General features: G+C 43.6%; 1 protein-coding gene across 1 annotated transcript in view; it reads right to left on the bottom strand.

Annotated features, from left to right (window-relative positions):
• LOC135525055 (uncharacterized) overlaps positions 1-24,416 on the bottom strand; it is a 34,441-nt gene extending 10,025 nt beyond the window's left edge. Inside the window, exons 1-3 of the mRNA XM_064952820.1 lie at positions 24,159-24,416; positions 11,204-12,912; positions 136-214 (exon numbers count right to left, since the gene is read on the bottom strand). Of these exons, the coding sequence (XP_064808892.1) occupies positions 136-214; positions 11,204-12,904 (1,780 nt within the window). The 5' untranslated portion in view covers positions 12,905-12,912; positions 24,159-24,416. The remainder of the gene's footprint in view (positions 1-135; positions 215-11,203; positions 12,913-24,158) is intronic.
• Positions 24,417-25,446: the final 1,030 nt, after the last annotated feature.

The following is a 25,446-nucleotide window of genomic DNA, read 5'->3' as shown; positions in this document are numbered from 1 at the left end:
ATTCACAGAGAAAAACATCTCTAAAGTGATACCTGCAGCAAAACGATAAATGCTAAGCAGAGCAATGACGGTATACTGTACAGGCTAGTCAACGTTTTCATGTAAGTGACGTCTGACAAAAGGAAACAGCCATACCTGATGATTTCCTCTCGTCTTGAGGCTTATAATCGACAGAGGCGAGTAAGACAGTTATAGAGAGAGTCAGGCAAACACACCGTTATATAGTTTACTCCTGTTAATCAGCTTATCTAAGTCCTACAGCAAGCTTCTAGTGTGCTATCGTGGGGCGTGAAGAGAACCCTCTGCTTTCAGAGATAAGAAGTCACAGAGGCTTGAGACCATAGAACACACATTGGGGAGGTGAATGTACATATTCATAAACTAGCAGGTTCATAAAGTATTAGGTAGAAGAGTTTCTATCATTCATTTAGGAACGTTAAGGTGGCAATGTCTTCATTTACCTGCCGAAAGTTGGCGGAAAGCTTACATGCTGCATTATTCAAGATAGCCTATGAAGCCCTAAACCAGCTCTCTTGCAGTTGTGTATAATTGCATGTTTAGTTGTTTACTTCCCGTTTCCTGTCTGTTTGAATTTAATCTCATGTGTCCTCCACCACCACTCAGTAGCACCATTCTGCATTGGCAGCTTTCTTACCAAAATACTACAGGTACAATCAAATGCTCCGTTGTCAAACCAGGGCCTGGCTAGAACAAATCAGTTGGACGGGCATTTGATTTTATGAGACCTCCTTGCACTCACAAACTGTTTTAATTGGTTTTATAGTAAAGACGTAATTTAACTATAAAATGTATTACCTTCCTAGAGTCGATGTCTGCTCCCCCAGAAATCTAATTAGCATAATAATAAAATATCCCCATAAAAAGCTGTCAGTTTAAGCTAGAGATATCTCTCAGCATTTACGTTGCGCACATCAACTGATTGATTTAGGCATTGAAAGCATCTCCTCGTGAAGTGTTCTAGTGCCTAATAATTCTGTAAATAGGTGCAAGGGGTTAAACATATTTAGAAAGTTAGCTGAAATATGACTGATCATCTTGTTGTCATCTTGGGACTGTGTATGTGTGTGTGTGTCTGGTATGGCCGTCAGCGTGCAGGCAGCTCTGTGAGGCTGGCTCTGACTGTAGTGATTTGAGAAGGGCTGTGTTACCACTGGCTTGTCTTGTTTCTTGGTAGCTGTTTTCAATACAAAGTTTACATCCAACAGTTTTGAAGGGATTTTACCAGAAACTGTTCCCACAAACTGAACATTGACTGTTTGAGAGTGTGTGTTTGTATCAGGCAGCCAATCTGATCGCCATAGCCAATACCTGGTGTGCTGCCCAAAGGGAAGTGCTTTGTGTGTGTGTGTGTGTGTGTGTGTGTGTGTGTGTGTGTGTGTGTGTGTGTGTGTGTGTGTGTGTGTGTGTGTGTGTGTGTGTGTGTGTGTGTGTGTGTGTGTGTGTATTTGAGAGAGAAAGCAGAAGAGACAGAGAGTGTGTGTGTGTATTTGAGAGAGAAAGCAGAAGAGACAGAGAGAGTGTGTGTGTGTATTTGAGAGAGAAAGCAGAAAAGAGACAGAAGAGAGTGTGTGTGTGTGTATTTGAGAGAGAAAGCAGAAGAACAGAGACAGAAGAGACAGAGAGAGAGTGTGTGTGTGTGTATTTGAGAGAGAAAGCAGAAGAGACAGAGAGAGTGTGTGTGTGTGTATTTGAGAGAGAAAGCAGAAGAGACAGAGAGAGAGAGAGAAAGCAGAAGAGACAGAGAGAGTGTGTGTGTGTGTATTTGAGAGAGAAAGCAGAAGAGACAGAGAGAGTGTGTGTGTGTGTATTTGAGAGAGAAAGCAGAAGAGACAGAGAGAGTGTGTGTGTGTATTTGAGAGAGAAAGCAGAAGAGACAGAGAGAGTGTGTGTGTGTATTTGAGAGAGAAAGCAGAAGAGACAGAGAGAGTGTGTGTGTGTGTATTTGAGAGAGAAAGCAGAAGAGACAGAGAGAGTGTGTAATGGTCTCAACCCATCGCATCAGCCGATGCCGGACTTCCGCATCTGCGGTGAAAGGTGACCAAGCTAGAGTGGTGTTTGTCAGAATATGAGACATCCTAAAAATCGGTCTTCTCCCAAAATCGTCTGTAGTGAACCTCTCTGTGGAAAGATGAGACTCTCCCAAACACGATGGTGTTCTCCATTTTGCTCCACAACCCTCGCAAGCGTCTTGGGATTCTTCTGAAGTCGGTACAGCCGATCTGCCAACTTCTGTCTGTAGTTTCCCAACAGTTTGGGCTACACACTAGTAAGGTGAGACTCTCACGGACGCGTATATGTCGGTCGTTTTGATCCCACAGGCCTCAGAAAACAAACTTGAAAAAAATGAATGGAAGTACAGTATATATGGAGACTGTTCAGTTAAAAAAATAAGGGGTTAAATACAATAAAAATAACAAATGTTTCCTGATATTTATTATATCTCTCAGATATAGGACAGACACTTCAGAACAAACTTCCTTTTGATAATTTTGGGGGACAATCTGTTGTTCCATGTGTTTGTATGGGCTAATAGCAATAAATTCAAAACTTATTTTTCATCAAATCATTGGACACACCTACTCATGCAATGTTTTTTCTTTATTTTTATTATTTTCTATATTGTAGAATAATATTGAAGACATCACAGCACTTAGTGCGACGATCATTTATTTTTCAACAGGACAATGACCCAAAACACACCTCCAGGCTGTGCAAGGGCTAATTGACCAAGGAGAGTGATGGAGTGTAGCATCTGATGACCTGGCCTCCACAATCACCCGACCTCAACCCATTTGAGATGGTGTGGGATGAGTTGGACTGCAGAGTGAAGGAAAAGCAGCCAACAAGTGCTCAGCATATGTGGGAACTCCTTCAAGACTGTTGGAAAATCATTCCTCATGAAGCTGGTTGAGAGAATGCCAAGAGTGTGCAAAGCTGTCATCAAGGCAAAGGACAGCTACTTTGAAGAATCTAAAATCTAAAATATATTTTGATTTGTATCACTTTTTTGGTTACTACATGATTCCATATTTTTCATTTCATAGTGTTGATGTCTTCACTATTATTCTACAATGTAGAAAATAGTAAAAAAATCAAAATAAACATTGGATGAGTACCATAATTGCTGGACTATTAAGCGCACCTGAATATAAACCGCACCCACTGAATTATTTAACAATATGTATTTTGTACATAAATAAGCCGCACATGTCTATAAGCCGCAGGTGCCTATCGGTACATTGAAACAAATGAACTTTACACAGCCTTTAAACGAAACACGGCTTGTAACAAAAATTAATAGGCTTTAACGAAACACGGCTTGTAACAAAAATTAAAACAGTAGCTACCAAGAAAGTCATTGGTCACTATCTTCCTCCTCCTGTGCACTGAAACCACTGAAGTCATCTCCTTCGGTGTCGGAGTTGAATAGCCTCAGAATTGCTTCATCCGATGTTGGATCGTTTTCATTGTCGCTCTCGTCACTTTCATCCGGAGGCAAATACCCTGCTGAGCTCATGCTGCCCTCTTCAACACGCAGCAAGCAGTCCAGCCTTTCGAAACCCGTTGATGATAGTGGATTTTTTGACAATGCTCCACGCTGTCAGGACCCACTGGCAGACTTGACCATAAGTTGCTCTTCGCATGCAGCCCGTTTTAGTGAAGGATTTCTCCCCACTTGTCATCCAAGCCTCCCACTGAACAAGGAGCACCACCTTAAATGCACGATTTACACTGATGTCGAGTGGCTGCAAATACTTTGGGCCATCTGTTTTTCTTCCCTCTGAAAGGTTTGTTGTCTTTTTTGCAATGAGTCAGTTCCTCACACTGCTGTTTACAAAGTATTATAATCGACTCATTAAGGCCAAGCTCCCATGCAGCAGCTCTATTTCCTTTTCCAACAGCCAGATCGATCGCCTTCAACTTGAAAGCTGCATCATATGCATTTCTCCGTGTCTTTGCCATGATGAGGGTGACAAAATTTCTACCATAATCAGAATGATGGGAAGTTTGAGTGCGCTCAATTTACGTCACATTATGTGACGGTGCTCAGTTTTTTGGCGGCATGAATCTTGTGAAAGCGGGAAAAATCCATAAATTAGCCGCGTCATTGTATAAACCCTGAGGTTCAAAGTGTGGGAATAAAGTAGCGGTTTATAGTCCGGAAATTACGGTAGGTGTTTCCAAGCCTTTGACTGGTACAGTATATTTTTTTGATAATTCACCCCCTCTCCCCCTTAGACTGTTATGGGTTAATGTGGCATGAACACAACCAGTCATTATGTGTTCATCTGATTGGTTTGACAATCACAGTTACCTTCTCACATTCATCCAAAATAATTCCAGCATCTGAACAGTGCATTGTGCAACTGCCAATTCGAAAGTGGCTAAAACTATCTCACCAGAGAAAGAGTCCGAGCGAGCAAAACAGCTCCCCTCTGTCTTACTACATATTGCCCATGTATTCGATGCTATCTGGCCAAAAATAGTATGACATGCCATAATATTTCTGTCCAGGCAGAATCAGATACATGGGCTACACATACGAAGACAGAGGGGTGCTGTTTCGCTCACTCGGATTCTTTATCTGAAATTGATGCAACTTTGTGTCGGTGCACGTCACGGTCAGATTTTGCCCATCCCAATAATTTATTTTGCTGGGTAAGGTGGTATGGTAGACACTGTGACACTGCATGTTTGACACAGGACCGGCATGACGGGAGGGCCTTAGAGGGGCCTGGCCCGCCCATAACGGTGGCCTTGTGTCAAACAGGCAGTTTCACAGTTTTCCCCAGAGGAGAGGGATTGATGCTTATGCAACGGAAATACTGAATATTGTAATATATAATACTGCTAATACAATGCGAATCACTATATTCAATATTCAAATGTATTGTGACTTACATTTACATTTACATTTAAGTCATTTAGCAGACGCTCTTATCCAGAGCGACTTACAAATTGGTGAATTCACCTTCTGACATCAGTGGAACAGCCACTTTACAATAGTGCATCTAAATCATTTAAGGGGGGTGAGAAGGATTGCTTTATCCTATCCTAGGTAGTCCTTGAAGAGGTGGGGTTTCAGGTGTCTCTGGAAGGTGGTGATTGACTCCGCTGTCCTGGCGTCGTGAGGGAGTTTGTTCCACCATTGGGGGGCCAGAGCAGCGAACAGTTTTGACTGGGCTGAGTGGGAACTGTACTTCCTCAGTGGTAGGGAGGCGAGCAGGCCAGAGGTGGATGAACGCAGTGCCCTTGTTTGGGTGTAGGGCCTGATCAGAGCCTGGAGGTACTGCGGTGCCGTTCCCCTCACAGCTCCGTAGGCAAGCACCATGGTCTTGTAGCGGATGCGAGCTTCAACTGGAAGCCAGTGGAGAGAGCGGAGGAGCGGGGTGACGTGAGAGAACTTGGGAAGGTTGAACACCAGACGGGCTGCGGCGTTCTGGATGAGTTGTAGGGGTTTAATGGCACAGGCAGGGAGCCCAGCCAACAGCGAGTTGCAGTAATCCAGACGGGAGATGACAAGTGCCTGGATTAGGACCTGCGCCGCTTCCTGTGTGAGGCAGGGGCGTACTCTGCGGATGTTGTAGAGCATGAACCTACAGGAACGGGCCACCGCCTTGATGTTAGTTGAGAACTACAGGGTGTTGTCCAGGATCATGCCAAGGTTCTTAGCGCTCTGGGAGGAGGAAACAATGGAGTTGTCAACCGTGATGGCGAGATCATGGAACGGGCAGTCCTTCCCCGGGAGGAAGAGCAGCTCCATCTTGCCGAGGTTCAGCTTGAGGTGGTGATCCGTCATCCACACTGATATGTCTGCCAGACATGCAGAGATGCGATTCGCCACCTGGTCATCAGAAGGGGGAAAGGAGAAGATTAATTGTGTGTCGTCTGCATAGCAATGATAGGAGAGACCATGTGAGGTTATGACAGAGCCAAGTGACTTGGTGTATAGCGAGAATAGGAGAGGGCCTAGAACAGAGCCCTGGGGGACACCAGTGGTGAGAGCGCGTGGCGAGGAGACAGATTCTCGCCACGCCACCTGGTAGGAGCGACCTGTCAGGTAGGACGCAATCCAAGCGTGGGCCGCGCCGGAGATGCCCAACTCGGAGAGGGTGGAGAGGAGGATCTGATGGTTCACAGTGTCGAAGGCAGCCGATAGGTCTAGAAGGATGAGAGCAGAGGAGAGAGAGTTAGCTTTAGCAGTGCGGAGCGCCTCCGTGATACAGAGAAGAGCAGTCTCAGTTGAATGACTAGTCTTGAAACCTGACTGATTTGGATCAAGAAGGTCATTCTGAGAGAGATAGCGGGAGAGCTGGCCAAGGACGGCACGTTCAAGAGTTTTGGAGAGAAAAGAAAGAAGGGATACTGGTCTGTAGTTGTTGACATCGGAGGGATCGAGTGTAGGTTTTTTCAGAAGGGGTGCAACTCTCGCTCTCTTGAAGACGGAAGGGACGTAGCCAGCGGTCAGGGATGAGTTGATGAGCGAGGTGAGGTAAGGGAGAAGGTCTCCGGAAATGGTCTGGAGAAGAGAGGAGGGGATAGGGTCAAGCGGGCAGGTTGTTGGGCGGCCGGCCGTCACAAGAAGCGAGATTTCATCTGGAGAGAGAGGGGAGAAAGAGGTCAGAGCACAGGGTAGGGCAGTGTGAGCAGAACCAGCGGTGTCGTTTGACTTAGCAAACGAGGATCGGATGTCGTCGACCTTCTTTTCAAAATGGTTGACGAAGTCATCTGCAGAGAGGGAGGAGGGGGGGGGGGGGAGGGGGAGGAGGATTCAGGAGGGAGGAGAAGGTGGCAAAGAGCTTCCTAGGTTTAGAGGCAGATGCTTGGAATTTAGAGTGGAAGAAAGTGGCTTTAGCAGCAGAGACAGAGGAGGAAAATGTAGAGAGGAGGGAGTGAAAGGATGCCAGGTCCGCAGGGAGACGAGTTTTCCTCCATTTCCGCTCGGCTGCCCGGAGCACTGTTCAATATTATGTACAATATTATATATTATATTATGTACAATATTATATTGTTATTGTTCAATTCATCAGTTATTTTGAAGAGAAATTGTCTTCAAGAGGCCAATGCTGTCAGAAATGAAAGGTCCGGGACAAGGCCTAATATATTTTTCCATAATGAACACAAGTGATTAAGGCCTATTCTTTATGAGCAATTTCATGTAGCCTAGGTAGGTATACTGTATTACTGTTTTTTATTTGATTTAACCCTTATTTTACCAGATAAGTTTGTATATTACTGATTTTTATTTTATTTTGCCCTTATTTTACCAGAAAGGTTTGCAGAAATTCACATCCTGTAGGTCTAACTCCAAAAAGATTTGGGACACTGTAAAGTCCATGGAGAACAAGAGCACCTCCTCCCAGCTGCCCACTGCACTGAGGCTAGGTAACACGGTCACCACTGATAATTCCATGATAATCGAAAATGTCAATAAGCATTTCTCACCGGCCGGCCATGGCTACTCCAACTCTGGCCAACAGCTCCACCTCCCTCGCAGCTACTCACCGAAGCCTCCCCAGCTTCTCCTTCACTCCCTATATCCAGACAGCAGATGTTCTGAAAGAGCTGCAAAACCTGGACCCATACAAATCAGCTGGGCTAGACAATCTGGACCCTCTCTTTCTAAAACAATCCGCCACCATTGGTTGCAACCCCTATTACCAGCCTGTTCAACCTCTCTTTCGTATTGTCCGAGATCCCTAAAGATTGGAAAGCTGCCATGCTCATCCCCCTCTTCAAAGGGGGTGACACCCTAGACCCAAATTGTTACATACCTATATCCATCCTGCCCTGCCTCTCTAAAGTCTTCGAAAGCCAAGTTAATAAACAGATCACTGACCATTTTGAATCCCACCGTACCTTCTCCGCTGTGCAATCCGGCTTCCGAGCCGGTCACGGGTGCACCTCAGCCACGCTCAAGGTACTAAACGATATCATAACCGCCATCGATAAAAGACAGTACTGTGCAGCCGTCTTCATCGACCTGGCCAAGGCTTTCGACTCTGTCAATCACCGTATTCTTATCGGCAGACTCAATAGCCTTGGTTTTTCTAATGACTGGCTCGCCTGGTTCACCAACTACTTTGCAGACAGATTTCAGTGTGTCAAATCGGAGGGCATGTTGTCCGGACCTCTGGCAGTCTCTATGGGGGTACCACAGGGTTCAATTCTCGGGCTGACTCTTTTCTCTGTATATATCAATGATGTCACTCTTGCTGCGGGCGATTCCCTGATCCACCTCTACGCAGACGACACTATTCTGTATACTTCTGGCCCTTCCTTGGACACTGTGCTAACTATCCTCCAAACGAGCTTCAATGCCATACAACACTCCTTCCGTGGCCTCCAACTGCTCTCAAACACCAGTAAAACGAAATGCATGCTTTTCATTTATCACTCCAGTGTTAATCTGCTAAATTATTTATTATATTTTTCCCTCTTATGGCCTATTTATTGCCTTACCTCCTCATGCCTTTTGCTCACACTGTATATAGACTTTCTTTTTTCTACTGTGTCATTCACTTGTTTATTGTGTTGTTGGCTTGTTTATTGTTTACTCCATGTGTAACTCTGTGTTGTTGTCTGTGTCACACTGCTTTGCTTTATCTTGGCCAGGTGGCAGTTGCAAATGAGAACTTGATCTCAACTACCCTACCTGGATAAATAAAGGTGAAATAAAAACGTTTTTTTAAATAAAATAAAATATTACTGGTATACCGGCATAATTATTACTATAATTAAGCATGAATAAACTCTCATTCGTTCACTGCCAACGGGAGATACCAAAAAAGTATTTGTATCTGTTGATACACACGAAGACAAATCTATACCAGATCTATACAGATCCCTGCTCTCGTGCGCCAAAGGAATTAGATTTGGGAGCCAAATTGAAGTTCACCCAGCTCCCAGCATGCTCAACTTTCATGGATAACAGCTTTGAAGTGTGAAGTTGACAAAGTAGGAGACCTTCTTCTGCTTCAAGTTGTCAGTTTTAACTTTGCTAATAGTTATTTGTGGATAAGTATTTTTATTTGCTCGAAAGCACATTATTAGTTTTACTCCTAAATACACACAAATAACAAGTTAGAGAGTTTAAGTTAACTTTTTTTCTGTTCAACTACCGAGCTAGCTAGCTACATTTGGTCAGTCTGACTAGCAATTCAGCCAATACTCAGTTTTTCCTGATAAATATAGCTATTGTCTAGGTTAATATGTGTTTTCTAATCGTAATGTGTTTGTTTTCTAGGTACAGTAGCTGTGTGACAAATAACTAGCCTAATGCTATTTTGTCCTACTATTTTAGTCTAGTTAGCTAGTCAACTATGTCAGGATTTGGCCAGGGTTGTTCCGGGTTTTGGTCACTAGATGCCCCCATTGTGCTTTTTGACCTTATGTTTTTTCCCTTGTTCCCCATTATTATTTGCACCTGTGCCTCGTTTTCCCTGATTGTATTTAAACCCTTAGTTTCCCTCAGTTCTGTGCTCTGTGTTTGTATGTTAGCACCCAGCCCTAGTGTTCTGTGTATTCTTGTCGTTTCCGGTGGATGCTCTTGTGGAATTCTGTTTTTGTTTTTGAGTATCTCTTGAGGCTTTTTTGTGCTATACCTACCACCTTTTGGATTTGCCATTTTGTATTGAAGGACTTCTCCTTTTTTACTTTATTAAATACACCGTCTTAAGTACTGCTGTGTCTGCCTCATCTTCTGGGTTCTTCTGACTATTCGTGGCTCAGTTGGTTAAGTGACTGTTTCTCACTCCGGAGACCCAGGTTCGTAACCGTGTCCTGACAAACTAACCTTGCTTTAGCCTCTGGATTTTATGGTTTGTGAGCATGACAGATCAACTATAACTTATTATGTGTCTACTAGATGCAATGTTTTATAGTCTACTCTAATGAAGTGTAAAAACCATTGGTTGATTTGTGACCCACTGCAGTATACAGTTGAGATAAGGTTTACATTCCGCCGCTAAAAACCATCAGCGAGCATTAGACACATGGAATGTACAAGGTTAAAGTCAGAATCTCGCCCACACACAACCAGTGGGTGCCAAGGTAATTGCAGAGCTCTTAATGTGAACCCCAGCCAACCTCATCATGAAACCTTGGCATAAACCCATCTGATCATGAATCTCTGTTGTAGCCTACTCAGAATGCAATCCAAATTTGATTTGTGTGTTGACTTCTCACTCCAATAGCCAGGACTCAGTTTTCCTGAAGAACAAGTGTTTGTGATGTGCAACTTGATCAAATACTGAAGAAGAGAAGTTGAATGCCCTCACATCAATTGAACACATTGTTGTTGTTAAAATGTCATTTTTAACACACTATGCCACACAATGAACCCTTGTCTCTTAAGCATTTCAGAATATCACTAATATGTAGCGTATTTATTAAATATAACAGTCAGCCATTTTACTTGATGTGTGTGTGTGAAGCATAACCATTTGCAATGAGATGAACCCAGCCTACAGTGCATTCGGAGAGCTACTTACGTAGACATTTTCTAAAAACCTGTTTTTGCTTTGTCATTCTAGGGTATTGTGTGTAGATTGATGAGAGAAAGAAAAAAACATTTTAGAATAAGGCAGTAACGTAACAAAATGTGGAAAAAAGTGAAGGGGTCTGAATACGTTCTGAATACACTGTATATCTATTAATTAGTGCAATACGTCTTGATATAAAAATGACACAATAACAAGCCTAATTTCAGTTAGTAAATCATAGAAAGAATGCTTTACTTGAAAATCAACAGCTATGTGATTAGATATATGTTGAACATTAGATTTGTTCAGTATGAAGTATTTGTCCAGTATTGAAAAGAAAAATATGCATGGCATTTTGTGCATACCATCCATGCCATTTTCATGTGATTATTGTTACAGTTTATATCTTCTTTTTTTGTGCAAAACATCAGACCACAGCAAGCTTGCTAAAGAGCTTCAAGAGGGACTTAGTAATCATATTATGGAATCCCAATCAGAGCCACTTATTCCATCAGAGTGGACTTTCCCAAAAGTCAGGGACAAGCTCGTCTGTCCTTGGTCATGGGTTCATGATGGGTTCCTGTGCTAACATGTTTGGGAAAAACCACATCAGAATGTTATTTGCTCTGGCATGTTCAGCATTATTGTACACTACACCTCCTATGTGGTGCTCAGGCCTCTGGGCCAGTCTAGATGACTGAGTTGTTTTTGTTCCTGCGGCCAAGATTGCGGCTGTCTCTCCTGTTCCTCCTCCAATAGACGCAGCAGACGACAGTGACAGTGATGACAGCGGTGCAGACTACCGCGGTGATAAGGATCTGCGTGTTCCTGGACGCGCCCTCTCCGTTCCCCCGCCCACTACCGGTGTCCTGCTCCTGGGTGGGTGTGGCCTCTGCAGCAGGAGAGGGGGTGCTTGTATTGGGAGGGGGGGTGTGGGGTTTCCTCCTCTTCTCTGTGGGGGCGATATCAGGGACGGCTGTCGTAGTATCCTGCATCAGCTCGTCGTTGGTCAGGTTGGCTATGCTGTAACCTCTCAGGGCAGAGGGCGTGAGGCACACCACAGCACTGAGGTTGGTCTTGGTGGGGTGCCGTGTAAGCCAGTCGCGCAGTGGCACAATATCCTGGTCGCACCTCCAGGGGTTGTCAGCCAGCAACACCTCCTTGGCCTCTGTTAGGGTGCTGAGTAGCTCTGAGGGCAGATTGGGTAGGGAGTTGTTGTGGAGGACCAGCTGGCCAAGTTGGGTCTGGCCCTGGAGAAGCCCCGCGGGGAGGGAGCTGATGTAGTTGTGTTTGAGGGAGATGTTGACCAGCTTGGGCAGACCCTGGAAGGTCCCTTCCCGCAGGCTGGTGAGGAGGTTGGTGTGCAGGGACACTTCCCCCAGCTCGGCCAGTCCACTGAAGGCCCTGGGGGACACAGAGCTGATTTGGTTCCGGCTCAGCACCAGCAGACGTAGCTGGGTCAGGTTGCTGAAGGTTTTGCCCTCCAGGCGTGTCAGCCGGTTGTCATACAGCCATAGCTCCTTCAGAGCCATGGGCCCAAAAACCCCTGGGGACAGACTCTGGAGCTCATTCTCATACAGTGAGATCTGGGCCAAGTTTGGGAGGTTGAGGAAAATCCCCTGTGGGAGGGAAGTCAGCCGGTTGCTGGAGAGATAAAGCTTCTGCAGGCTCTGCAGCTGGGAGAACAGGTTAGCGGAGAGATGAGTGATGTCGTTATCCTGCAGAGAAATCTCCTCCAGGCTCACCAGGTCATCCAACGCTCCGGCAGGGATCTCCCTGAGAGCGTTCCGGTTCAGACGCAGGGATTTGAGATTTCTCAGGCCCCTGAAGGTGTCCCTTGAAAGCTGACTGATGTTATTCCTGGCTAGGGAGAGATGCTGCAGCTCAGTGACAGAGCAAAAGGCCTCCTCAGGTACAGACGTGATGAGGTTCTTGCTAATGTCCATGGTCCTAAGAGCAGTGAGGGAGTTGAGCCAGGCAGGGCGGAGCACCAGGAGCTTGTTGCCGCTCAGAGTCAGAGATTCCAGCTTCACCAGATTTAGAAACAGGGCCTCAGGCAGGTCATTCAGCTCAGTGCCGGTGAAGCCCAGGGCACCCAGGTTATGACTGAGGTCAAAGGTGCCAGGGAACACCTCTCTGATCCCAGTGTCTTTGACCACAAAGATGCCAAGTGCCTCGGCAAAAGTAGCCAAGTCATGGGGTTTGAGAGCAGTAATGTTGGTGTTGGAGATGTAGAAGGTGGTGGTAGAGCCAGGCACTGAGGACGGGAACTCTGTGATTGACCTGCCTTGGCAGAGGATTTTGCTGTCTCTGCACTGGCATCCATCTGGGCACACTCCAAGAACTCCACTGATGGAAAAGAGGAGGAGAAAGGGGTAGAGGTTGATTGACAGGTCCATTGATGCTCCTAGAAAAGAGGAAGAGGGGTTAGCTTTGTTTGATGCACACACAAACAAAATGTCAAGTTTATAAAGCAGTATGTGTTTACAAGTGACACTAAACAAAAAATCCACAAAGTAAAATAAGATGTAATAAATAAAATGTGTGAGGTGAAAAATGCTTCAGACAAATAAAGCTGCATCATAATTTCTTGAAATTGTGTTTTGTAAAATTGGTTTTATGTGGATATAAGACCATGGGAGGGTGCAGGCCAAAGAGACTAGCCTATCGTCTAGTACTGGAATCTTAAATCTCTGTTGACTTAGGGGCAATCGGCAGTTGCTATATCCATTTTGTGTACTTATTTATTAATGATACACTACATTTTTTTTAATTTCACCTTTATTTAACCAGGTAGGCAAGTTGAGAACAAGTTCTCATTTACAATTGCGACCTGGCCAGGATAAAGCAAAGCAGTTAGACACATACAACGACACAGAGTTACACATGGAGTAAAACAAACATACAGTCAATAATACAGTATAAACAAGTCTATTTACGATGTGGCAAAGTAAATACAATATAGCAAGTAAAACATTGGAATGGTAGATTTGCAATGGAAGAAAAAGTAGAAATAAAAATAATGGGGTGCAAAGGAGCAAAATAAATGAATAAATTGAATACAGTAGGGAAAGAGGTAGTTGTTTGGGCTAAAATATAGGTGGGATATGTACAGGTGCAGTATTCTGTGAGCTGCTCTGACAGTTGGTGCTGAAAGCTAGTGAGGGAGATAAGTGTTTCCAGTTTCAGTGCTTTTTGTAGTTCGTACCAGTCACTGGCAGCAGAGAACTGGAAGGAGAGGCGGCCAAAGAAAGAATTGGTTTTGGTGGTGACTAGAGAGATATACCTGCCGGAGCGTGTGCTACAGGTGGGAGATGCTATGGTGACCAGCGAGCTGAGATAAGGGGGGACTTTACCTAGCAGGGTCTTGTAGATGACATGGAGCCAGTGGGTTTGGCGACGAGTATGAAGCGAGGGCCAGCCAACGAGAGCGTACAGGTCGCAATGGTGGGTAGTATATGGGGCTTTGGTGACAAAACGGATTGCACTGTGATAGACTGCATCCAATTTGTTGAGTAGGGTATTGGAGGCTATTTTGTGAATGACATCGCCAAAGTCGAGGATTGGTAGGATGGTCAGTTTTACAAGGGTATGTTTGGCAGATGAGTGAATGATGCTTTGTTGCGAAATAGGAAGCCAATTCTAGATTTAACTTTGGATTGGAGATATTTGATATCGGCCTGGAAGGAGAGTTTACAGTCTAACCAGACACCTAAGTATTTGTAGTTGTCCACGTATTCTAAGTCAGAGCCGTCCAGAGTAGTGATGTTGGACAGGCGGGCAGGTGCGGGTAGCAATCGGTTGAAGAGCATGCATTTAGTTTTACTTGTATTTAAGAGCAATTGGAGGCCACGGAAGGAGAGTTGTATGGCATTGAAGCTTGCCTGGAGGGTTGTTAACACAGTGTCCAAAGAAGGGCCAGAAGTATACAGAATGGTGTCGTCTGCGTAGAGGTGGATCAGAGACTCACCAGCAGCAAGAGCGACCTCATTGATGTATACAGAGAAGAGAGTCAGTCCAAGAATTGAACCCTGTGGCACCCCCATAGAGACTGCCAGAAGTCCGGACAGCAGACCCTCCGATTTGACACACTGAACTCTATCAGAGAAGTAGTTGGTGAACCAGGCGAGGCAATCATTTGAGAAACCAAGGCTGTCGAGTCTGCAGATGAGGATGTGGTGATTGACAGAGTCGAAAGCCTTGGCCAGATCAATGAACACGGCTGCACAGTAATGTTTCTTATCGATGGTGGTTAAGATATCGTTTAGGACCTTGAGCGTGGCTGAGGTGCACCCATGACCAGCTCTGAAACCAGATTGCATAGTAGAGAAGGTATGGTGAGATTCGAAATGGTCAGTAATCTGTTTGTTGACTTGGCTTTCGAAGACCTTAGAAAGGCATGGTAGGATAGATATAGGTCTGTAGCAGTTTGGGTCAAGAGTGTCCCCCCCTTTGAAGAGGGGGATGACCGCAGCTGCTTTCCAATCTTTGGGAATCTCAGACGACACGAAAGAGAGGTTGAACAGGCTACTAATAGGGGTGGCAACAATTTCGGCAGATAATTTTAGAAAGAAAGGGTCCAGATTGTCTAGCCCGGCTGATTTGTAAGGGTCCAGATTTTGCAGCTCTTTCAGAACATCAGCTGAACGGATTTGGGAGAAGGAGAAATGGGGAAGGCTTGGGCGAGTTGCTGTGGGGGGTGCAGTGCTGTTAACCGGGGCAGGAGTAGCCAGGTGGAAAGCATGGCCAGCCGTAGAAAAATGCTTATTGAAATTCTCAATTATGGTGGATTTATCAGTGGTGACAGTGTTTCCTATCTTCAGTGCAGTGGGCAGCTGGGAGGAGGTGTTCTTATTCTCCATGGACTTTACAGTGTCCCAGAACTTTTTTGAGTTAGTGTTGCAGGAAGCAAATTTCTGCTTGAAAAAGCTAGCCTTGGATTTTCTAACTGCCTGTGTATAATGGTTTCTAGCTTCCCTGAACAGCTGCATATCACGGGGGCTGTTCGATGCGAATGCAGAACGCCATATGATGTTTTTGTGTTGGTTAAGGGCAGTCAGGTCTGGGGAGAACAAAGGGCTATATCTGTTCCTGGTTCTAAATTTCTTGAATGGGGCATGTTTATTTAAGATGGTTAGGAAGGCATTTCAAAAAAATATCCAGGCATCCTCTACTGACGGGATGAGATCAATATCCTTCCAGGATACCCCGGCCAGGTCGATTAGAAAGGCCTGCTCGCTGAAGTGTTTCAGGGAGCGGTTTACAGTGATGAGTGGAGGTCGTTTGACCGCTGACCCATTACGGATACAGGCAATGAGGCAGTGGTCGCTGAGATCTTGGTTGAAGAAAGCAGAGGTGTATTTAGAGGGCAAGTTGGTTAGGATGATATCTATGAGGGTGCCCGTGTTTAAGACTTTGGGGAGGTACCTGGTAGGTTCATTGATAATTTGTGTGAGATTGAGGGCATCAAGTTTAGATTGTAGGATGGCTGGGGTGTTAAGCATGTTCCAGTTTAGGTCGCCTAGCAGCACGAGCTCTGAAGATAGATGGGGGGGGCAATCAGTTCACATATGGTGTCCAGAGCACAGCTGGGGGCAGAGGGTGGTCTATAGCAGACTGCAATGGTGAGAGACTTGTTTTTAGAGAGGTGGATTTTTAAAAGTAGAAGTTCAAATTGTTTGGGTACAGACATGGATAGTAGGACCTAATCCTTCTCACCCCCCCCCCTTAAATGATTTAGATGCACTATTGTAAAGTGGCTGTTCCACTGGATGTCAGAAGGTGAATTCACCAATTTGTAAGTCGCTCTGGATAAGAGCGTCTGCTAAATGACTTAAATGTAAATGTAAATGTAGGACAGAACTCTGCAGGCTATCTTTGCAGTAGATTGCAACACCGCCCCCTTTGGCAGTTCTATCTTGTCTGAAAAGGTTGTAGTTTGGAATTAAAATTTCAGAATTTTTGGTAATCTTCCTAAGCCAGGATTCAGACACAGCTAGAACATCCGGGTTGGCAGAGTGTGCTAAAGCAGTGAATAGAACAAACTTAGGGAGGAGGCTTCTAATGTTAACATGCATGAAACCAAGGCTATTACGGTTACAGAAGCGCCTGGGGAATAGGAGTGGAGCTAGGCACTGTAGGGCCTGGATTCACCTCTACATCGCCAGAGGAACAGAGGAGGAGTTGAATAAGGGTGCGGCTAAAAGCAATAAGAATTGGTCGCCTAGAACGTCTGGAACAGAGAGTAAAAGGAGGTTTCTGGGGGCAATAAAATAGCATCAAGGTATAATGTACAGACAAAGGTATGGTAGGATGTGAATACAGTGGAGGTAAACCTAGGTATTGAGTGATGAAGAGAGAGATATTGTCTCTAGAAACATCATTGAAACCAGGAGATGTCATTGCTTGTGTGGGTGGTGGAACTAATAGGTTGGATAAGGTATGGTGAGCAGGACTAGAGGCTCTACGGTGAAATAAGCCAATAAACACTAACCAGAACAGCAATGGACAAGGCATATTGACATTAAGGAGAGGCATGCTTAGTCGAGTGATCAAAAGGGTCCAGAGAGTGGAGAGGTTGCTTGGGGGTCACTGCGATTTAGACAGCTAGCCAGGCCATCGGTAGCAAGCTAGCATAGGATGAACGTCTGTTATTAGCCACCTCTTGCGTTCCGTCAGTAGATTAGTGGGGTTCCGTGTGGTAGAGGGGATTAATCCAAATCACACAACAACAACAAAAATAAAAACAATAGATATAGCTAGAGGCCCAAGAAGAAAAAACAACAACAATAAAAATAAATAAATAAATTGTCCGATTGTCTATTCAGATAGCAGCCGATAAGACAGCTAATGGCTAGCAGGCTGCAGATGGGCGCCCAGGCAACGTCCAGACGGAGGAGCCAGCTGGGTAACTCCTTCGGGTAGATAACGTCGGCAGCCCAGCCGTGAGGGCCCGGTGGGTGGTACATAGCCAAAAGTACAGTGCCTTGCGAAAGTATTCGGCCCCCTTGAACTTTGCGACCTTTTGCCACTTTTCAAACTTCAAACTTAAAGATATAAAACTGTATTTTTTGTGAAGAATCAACAACAAGTGGGACACAATCATGAAGTGGAACGACATTTATTGGATATTTCAAACTTTTTTAACAAATCAAAAACTGAAAAATTGGGCGTGCAAAATTATTCAGCCCCTTTACTTTCAGTGCAGCAAACTCTCTCCAGAAGTTCAGTGAGGATCTCTGAATGATCCAATGTTGACCTAAATGACTAATGATGATAAATACAATCCACCTGTGTGTAATCAAGTCTCCGTATAAATGCACCTGCACTGTGATAGTCTCAGAGGTCCGTTAAAAGCGCAGAGAGCATCATGAAGAACAAGGAACACACCAGGCAGGTCCAAGATACTGTTGTGAAGAAGTTTAAAGCCGGATTTGGATACAAAAAGATTTCCCAAGCTTCAAACATCCCAAGGAGCACTGTGCAAGCTATAATATTGAAATGGAAGGAGTATCAGACCACTGCAAATCTACCAAGACCTGGCCGTCCCTCTAAACTTTCAGCTCATACAAGGAGAAGACTGATCAGAGATGCAGCCAAGAGGCCCATGATCACTCTGGATGAACTGCAGGGATCTACAGCTGAGGTGGGAGACTCTGTCCATAGGACAACAATCAGTCGTATATTGCACAAATCTGACCTTTATGGAAGAGTGGCAAGAAGAAAGCCATTTCTTAAAGATATCCATAAAAAGTGTTGTTTAAAGTTTACCACAAGACATCTGGGAGACACACCAAACATGTGGAAGAAGGTGCTCTGGTCAGATGAAACCAAAATTGAACTTTTTGGCAACAATGCAAAACGTTATGTTTGGCGTAAAAGCAACACAGCTCATCACCCTGAACACACCATACCCACTGTCAAACATGGTGGTGGCAGCATCATGGTTTGGGCCTGCTTTTCTTCAGCAGGGACAGGGAAGATGGTTAAAATTGATGGGAAGATGGATGGAGCCAAATACAGGACCATTCTGGAAGAAAACCTGATGGAGTCTGCAAAAGACCTGAGACTGGGACGGAGATTTGTCTTCCAACAAGACAATGATCCAAAACATAAGGCAAAATCTACAATGGAATGGTTCAAAAATAAACATATCCAGGTGTTAGAATGGCCAAGACAAAGTCCAGACCTGAATCCAATCGAGAATCTGTGGAAAGAACTGAAAACTGCTGTTCACAAATGCTCTCCATCCAACCTCACTGAGCTCGAGCTGTTTTGCAAGGAGGAATGGGAAAAAATTTCAGTCTCTCGATGTGCAAAACTGATAGAGACATACCCCAAGCGACTTACAGCTATAATCGCAGCAAAAGGTGGCGCTACAAAGTATTAACTTAAGGGGGCTGAATATTTTTGCACGCCCAATTTTTCAGTTTTTGATTTGTTAAAAAAGTTTGAAATATCCAATAAATGTCGTTCCACTTCATGATTGTGTCCCAATTGTTGTTGATTCTTCACAAAAAATACAGTTTTATATCTTTGTTTGAAGCCTGAAATGTGGCAAAAGGTCGCAAAGTTCAAGGGGGCCGAATACTTTCGCAAGGCACTGTATGTGGACACCTGCTCATTGAACATCTAATTCTAAAATCATGGGTGTTAATATGGGGTTGGTCCCCCCATTGCTGCTATAACAGCCTCCACTGTTCTGGGAAGGCTTTCCACTAGATGTTGGAACATTGCTGCAGGGACTTGCTTCCATTCAGCCACAAGACCATTAGTGAGGTCAGGCACTGATGTTGGGCGATTAGGAGTGGCTCGCAGTCAGTGTTCCAATTCATCCAAAAGGCATTCGATTGGATTGAGGGCAGAGCTCTGTGCAGGCCAGTAAAGTTCTTCCACACCAATCTTGACAGACCATTTCTGTATGGACCTCACTTTGTGCACGGGGGCATTGTCATGCTGAAACAAGAAAGGGTCTTCTTTACTGGAGGGTTAAGATTTTACCTCACTGGAACTAAGTGGCCCATTCCATGACAAACAGCCCCAGACCATTATTCCTCTTCCACCAAACTGTACAGTTGGCACAATGCATTGGGGTAGGCTGCGTTCTCCTGGCATCCACCAAACCCAGATTCGTCCATTGGACTAGCAGAGAGTGAAGCACGATTCATCACTCCGGAGAACGCGGTTCCACCTCTTCCAGAGTCCAATGGCGGCGAGCTTTACACCACTCCAACCAATGGTTTGCATTGCACATTGTGATCGTAGGCTTGTGTGCTGCTGCTCGGCCATGGGAACCCATTTCATGAAACTCCTGAAGAACAGTTCTTGTGCTGACGTTGCTTACAGAGGCAGTTTGGAACTCGGTGAGTGTTGCAAACGAGGACAGGCAATTATTACGCGCCACGCGCTTCAGCACTCGGCGGTCCCGTTCTGTGAGCTTGTGTGGCCTACCACTTCCCGGCTGAGCTGTTGTTGCTCCTAGTTTTTTCCACTTCACAATTACAGCACTTACTGTTGACAAGGGAAGCTCTAGAAGGGCAGAAATTTGACTAATTAACTTGTTGAAAAGGTGACATCCTATGGCGGTGCCACACTGAAAGTCACTGAGCTCATCAGTAAGGCCATTCTACTGCCAATGTCTGTCTATCAAGAATGCATGGCTGTGTGCTCGATTTTATACATCTTCAAGCAAAGGGTGTGTCAGAAATAGCCGAAACCACTGATGTGAAGGGGTGTCCACATACTTTTGTATATGTGTTGTATGTAACCATTGATTCTTGAAGAATATAACTTATAAATGCCTCATGAACTCTGTCACAAAATATAAGCTTGTTTTACTCCAATGTTTGTAAACGAAGTAAATGTAAACAAATAATAGCCTAAAAAATGAATAAAACTATAATGTTGATATCATAGATGGTCAATCTTTGCGTCTGCCCATGAATTTGAGAGTGGTTACATTTCTCCAGCCCCACTCCTCAGCTTTTTATCGAAACAGGGGAGGGGATCCACTTTGTTATTGTTTCAACTGCTTAGTCCCCATTTAATAGTACTTCATCGTTGGACGGAATGGGACGGTTAACCTAATATGAGTGTCACACCTTTCTATTCAAACGAGGGTAAACCAAAAGTACGACCATACATTCATAGTTTACACGAAACTGTGTGTGATAGTGTAGTGTTGTTTTATGTGGTTGGTATTTAATATGAAGTTTTCAGCATATTTTGGCAGAACATTATTTTAGTGTTTTGATGCTGTCTTTTACATGGTCTGAAACGCCAAGTGTTTTCACAACACTCTTTGGGTGTTTCAGAGTACTTCAATTCTATTTTGAAATACATTCGGTGTATCCAGTGGTGGACAAAGTACCCAATTGTCATACTTGAGTAGAAGTATAGATACCGTAATAGAAAGTTACTCAAGTAAAAGTGAGAGTCACTCTGTAAAATTCTACTTGAGTAAAATTCTAAAAGTATTTGGTTTTAAATATACTTAAGTATCAAGAGTAAATGTAATTGCTAAAATATACTTAAGTAATCAAAAGTAAAAGTATAAATCACTTCAAATTCCTTATATTAAGCAAAGCAAATAGCACCATTTTCTTGTTTTAAAAATGCACGGATAGCCAGGGGCACACTCCAACAGATATTATTTTCAAAAGATGCATTTGTGTTTAATGAGTCCGTCAGACAGTAGAGATGACCGTAGGCAGTAGAGATTGCAGTAGAGATGACCGTGTATACTTTTTATAAGTGCGTACATTTCAAAATGTTCCTGTTCTGCTAAGCATTCAAAATGTAACGAGTACTTTGGGTTGTCAGGGAAAATGTGTGGTTCTATGTCTTTGTTGTAAATGTTTTGTGGCCAAACTGGTGGCAGTTATGAAAAAAGACAATAGTTGGAAGAGTTCATTGAAAATAATGCCATTGTTGATTATATGTTCACTTTACAGGCTATTGTCTCTAAACCATATGGTCTATCCACTAGAAAATCATGGATAATATGGACACAGATATAAAAGAAAATGAATACTATGTATGAATACATTTTTTAAAAGTTATTCAAGTATAAATTAGCAAAATTACCATAAATTACCTGTTAATTACCAAAATTACAGAAGATTCCGGTAACTTTGATAAATCACCGGTAGCTTTGCAACCCTAGTTAGCAGACACTCATATGTAGAGCCTCTCGAGTAAGTGCTTCAAATACAGAAAATGAAACCACCGCAAATATCGTTAGGAAAAATGTCAAAAATAAGTGCACTACTAACATGTTATTAATTGAATGAAGGGTGAAAAGTTACAGAGTACCAGTAAAAGAAGTGCAAAATTAAACATAAAATATAAAACATCTAAGTGTGGCTTAGTTCACCACCAAGTGCTGTAGTTGGAGGATGGCCACGCCAAAGCCATAGCAGACTGGTTGACTGCAGCTGTCTGGAGCTGTGGACTGTTTCAATTGTTTATAATGACAGAGGAGGCAACTTTTACCACCCACTGGGCACAGACGTCAATTCAACGTCTATTCCACGTTGATTCAACATAATTTCTTTGCAATTATATTGAAACAACGTTGATTCAACCAGTGTGTGCCCAGTGGAAATGCTCAACCAATATTAGAGTCCGTTTGGTTTCGGGCTCTCTCCATAAGGACCCTGGTTCGTTATTAAAATCAAATGGCAGCAGAATGCTGTTTTCTGTGTGGCTAGGACGTATTAAAACCTCCACAGGATCGGTGGGTCCCCCACGGGACGGTTGAGCTAATGTTGGCTAATGCGATTAGCATGAGGTTGTAAGTAACAAGAACATTTCCCAGGACATAGACATATGTGATATTGGCAGAAAGCTTAAATTCTTGTAAATCCAATTTACAGTAGCTATTACAATGAAATAATACCATGCTATTGTTTGAGGAGAGTGCACAGCTATGAATTTGAAAAGTTATTAATAAATCAATTAGGCCCATTTGGACAGTTGAACAGAAATGCAATGGTTCATTGGATCAGTCTAAAACTTTACACATAAACTGCTGCCACCTAGTGGTCCAAAACCTAAATTGCATCTGGAATAATACATTATGGCCTTTCTCTTGCAATTCAAAGAAGATGGTACAAAAAAATACAAAAAAACACATGTTTTTTCTTTGTATTATCTTTTACCAGATCTAATGTGTTATATTCTCCTACATTCATTTCACATTTCCACAAACTTCAAAGTGTTGCCTTTCAAATGGTATCAAGAATATGCATATCCTTGCTTCAGGTCCTGAGCTACAGGCAGTTAGATTTGGGTTTGTCATTTTAGGAGAAAATGGGACAAAAGGGGCGGATCCTTATTAAGATGCAAATAGAGTCTTTCCGAGGAAATGTATTTCCAAGGCAGCGTGTTTGTCCTTCCATTGAACACAGCCACAGAGGAATTGTTTTTATTCAGGCCATGTATTATTATTTTTAAATAAAGAATATAAAATCGTTCCTGGTGTTTCCCCAGATGTTACCCATTTCAATACATTTTCAGTTCAGTTAGTATGTAGCCTATTTGCTTAGAGTTATAATAACATAGTTATAGTTTATAATCAAAATATCGGTGTCATATCATATGACTGCGACTAGATTTTGGTAACTTTTGTCCTCATCAAAAACATAGCAACCTGTGTGGGTGTGTATGTAACATGCTGCTCCCCATGGGACAATGACAACCACTGGAACTTGGTCGGTATTGACTATAGCAGCGGTATAATGACAGAATCGTTCTCTGTCTATTTTATATGCCTCTTCTGACTCCTCAGCAATATTCAATTCTTAAGGTCCCTATTTGAAAGAGCGCTGACATTTAAAACCACGACTCCTCTCTGATATAATCTGTCCCAGTTTCACCAAACCACAGTCTGGAGTGGGCTGGAACTTTCTACAGTATAATGGCTAAAACATGTCCAGTTCACCATTAATTGCTGAGATCTTTTCCCCCCCGATTTCCTGGACTGAATTATCAGCAATTTGCCTGTCACAAAAGATCCGTCCAGCAAAAAGGAGGGTGAGCATATGTGGAAAGTTACACAGACTAACAATATCACAGAGGTAATAGAAAGTGACATGAATGATGATTTCTTTTTACAAAAGTTCCTGAACAAAATCTGTTATGGGCTGAAAGTGGAGTTTCAGTTCTCTTCAAAAACACATTTCTATTCAGATTCCCACATCATTTGCAAATAGTAAGACCGCAAAATAGTACAGTTTTTTTATTCAACTAAGCAAGTTTGTTATTTACAATGACGGCCTACCACGGACAGCGCTGGGCCAATTGTGCACCACCCTATGAGACTCCCAATCACGGCCGGATGTGATAAAGCCTGGATACGAAACTGGGACTGTAGTGACGCCTCTTGCTCTGAGACGCAGTGCCTTAGACCGCTGCGCCACTCGGGAGCTCATTTTAAGTTATTCACGTTGGGTCGCAGCCCAATGATTTATTGATGGTTACAGAAAACCACACTTAACAGTCATCTACTTTATAATCGCAATTATAGCTTTGGTTTTGCTTGGACAATTAAAACTTCACAATAAAGTTTAGAAAACACTTGAGTATTAAGTGGTGTCCTGTTAACTATTGTAAAACAAGATGCTGTAGTCTACGTGGTAAAGAAAAGCTTACCTTGTACAGTACTTGGCAGAGGAGTGAACTGGGAAATGAGTTGGTGGGGGCCGTCTGTTATCTTTTATCCTCTCTCGTCACTATGCCTCTTCTCGTCAGACTGTCTGATATGATTTAAATAGAGATTCCAGTCTCGTCCAGAACCACACATCATCACATTGTTCTACTCTTCGTCATCAGGTCCATCATTCTCATCAATATTTCCTCCCTTGCTTGCAACGCCCTGTGCTCTCTCTCTCTGTCATACCCTCTCTCACACATTTTTGGGAAGTGTGGTGGAGGGGAAAGCCCCACCCTTTGTGTAAAAGGGCTGGGTTTGTATTTGTGTGAGTGTGTGCTTGTGATTATTGGCATGAATGTGTGTTCCTTGGAGCGTGTTTGTGTGTCTTGTTGTGTGTGTGTCGTGGGTCTTGTTTGTGTGGAATTGTTGCATGCAAAATGAATGTATATACTGTATAATTCAGGACTGTTGAGAATGTAGGGAAGGGGGATGTGTGTGTGTATGGGACTTTATTGTTGTGTGTCTGCACGAGCATAAGTTTGCATTTGTGTTAGACACTGACATTGAGCTTTCGATATGGGTTGGAGGGGCTGTCCAATTTACCGTTGACCAAAACTCCTGATCATGTTCCCCACATAAGGGCGGCTGGCCCAGGGATTCTTCTCATGCATAGCTCAGAGGCGTACAGAAACACTAGCCTAGAGATCAATCCAAACAGATAACCACTGTAACTGGAATGACTTCAGAACAAAAATGTTATAGTCCTTGAGTGGCCCAGCCAAAGCCCAGACTTGAATCCCATTGAAAATCTGTGGAAAGACTTGAAGATTGCTGTTCACCAACGCTCCCCATCTAACCTAACAGAGCTTGAGGAAATCTGTAAGGAAAAGTGGGATGAAAATCCAGATGTGCACGCTGATACAGACATACCCAAGACAAAGCAAAGCTTTACTCGCCGCCAAAGGTGTTTCTACAAAGTATTGACTCAGGGGTTTAGTTTTTACTTAAGTAAATGAGATGTTTCAGTATTTCATTCTCCATAAATTTGCAAAAATGTCTAAAAACATGTTTTCACTTTTTGTGTGTACTGTAGATGGTAAAAAAAACATTCCGAAGGCACTGTAGAGAAAGGAGGGTTTATATTCACATATTATTCTCGTTAACATTCCGCTGACTGTTGCTGTAAAAGGGAAATCCATTTGTTTTACGACACAGACGCAGAGCAAGGGCACGGATACCCCCACTTCCCCCTGAAACAAGATAGCAAGGGTGGAGTTAACATATATC

This window comes from Oncorhynchus masou, chromosome 31 (assembly GCF_036934945.1).
Source record: "Oncorhynchus masou masou isolate Uvic2021 chromosome 31, UVic_Omas_1.1, whole genome shotgun sequence".
NCBI classification, from domain to species: domain Eukaryota; kingdom Metazoa; phylum Chordata; class Actinopteri; order Salmoniformes; family Salmonidae; genus Oncorhynchus; species Oncorhynchus masou.
This window is presented reverse-complemented; position numbering and strand designations above follow the sequence as displayed.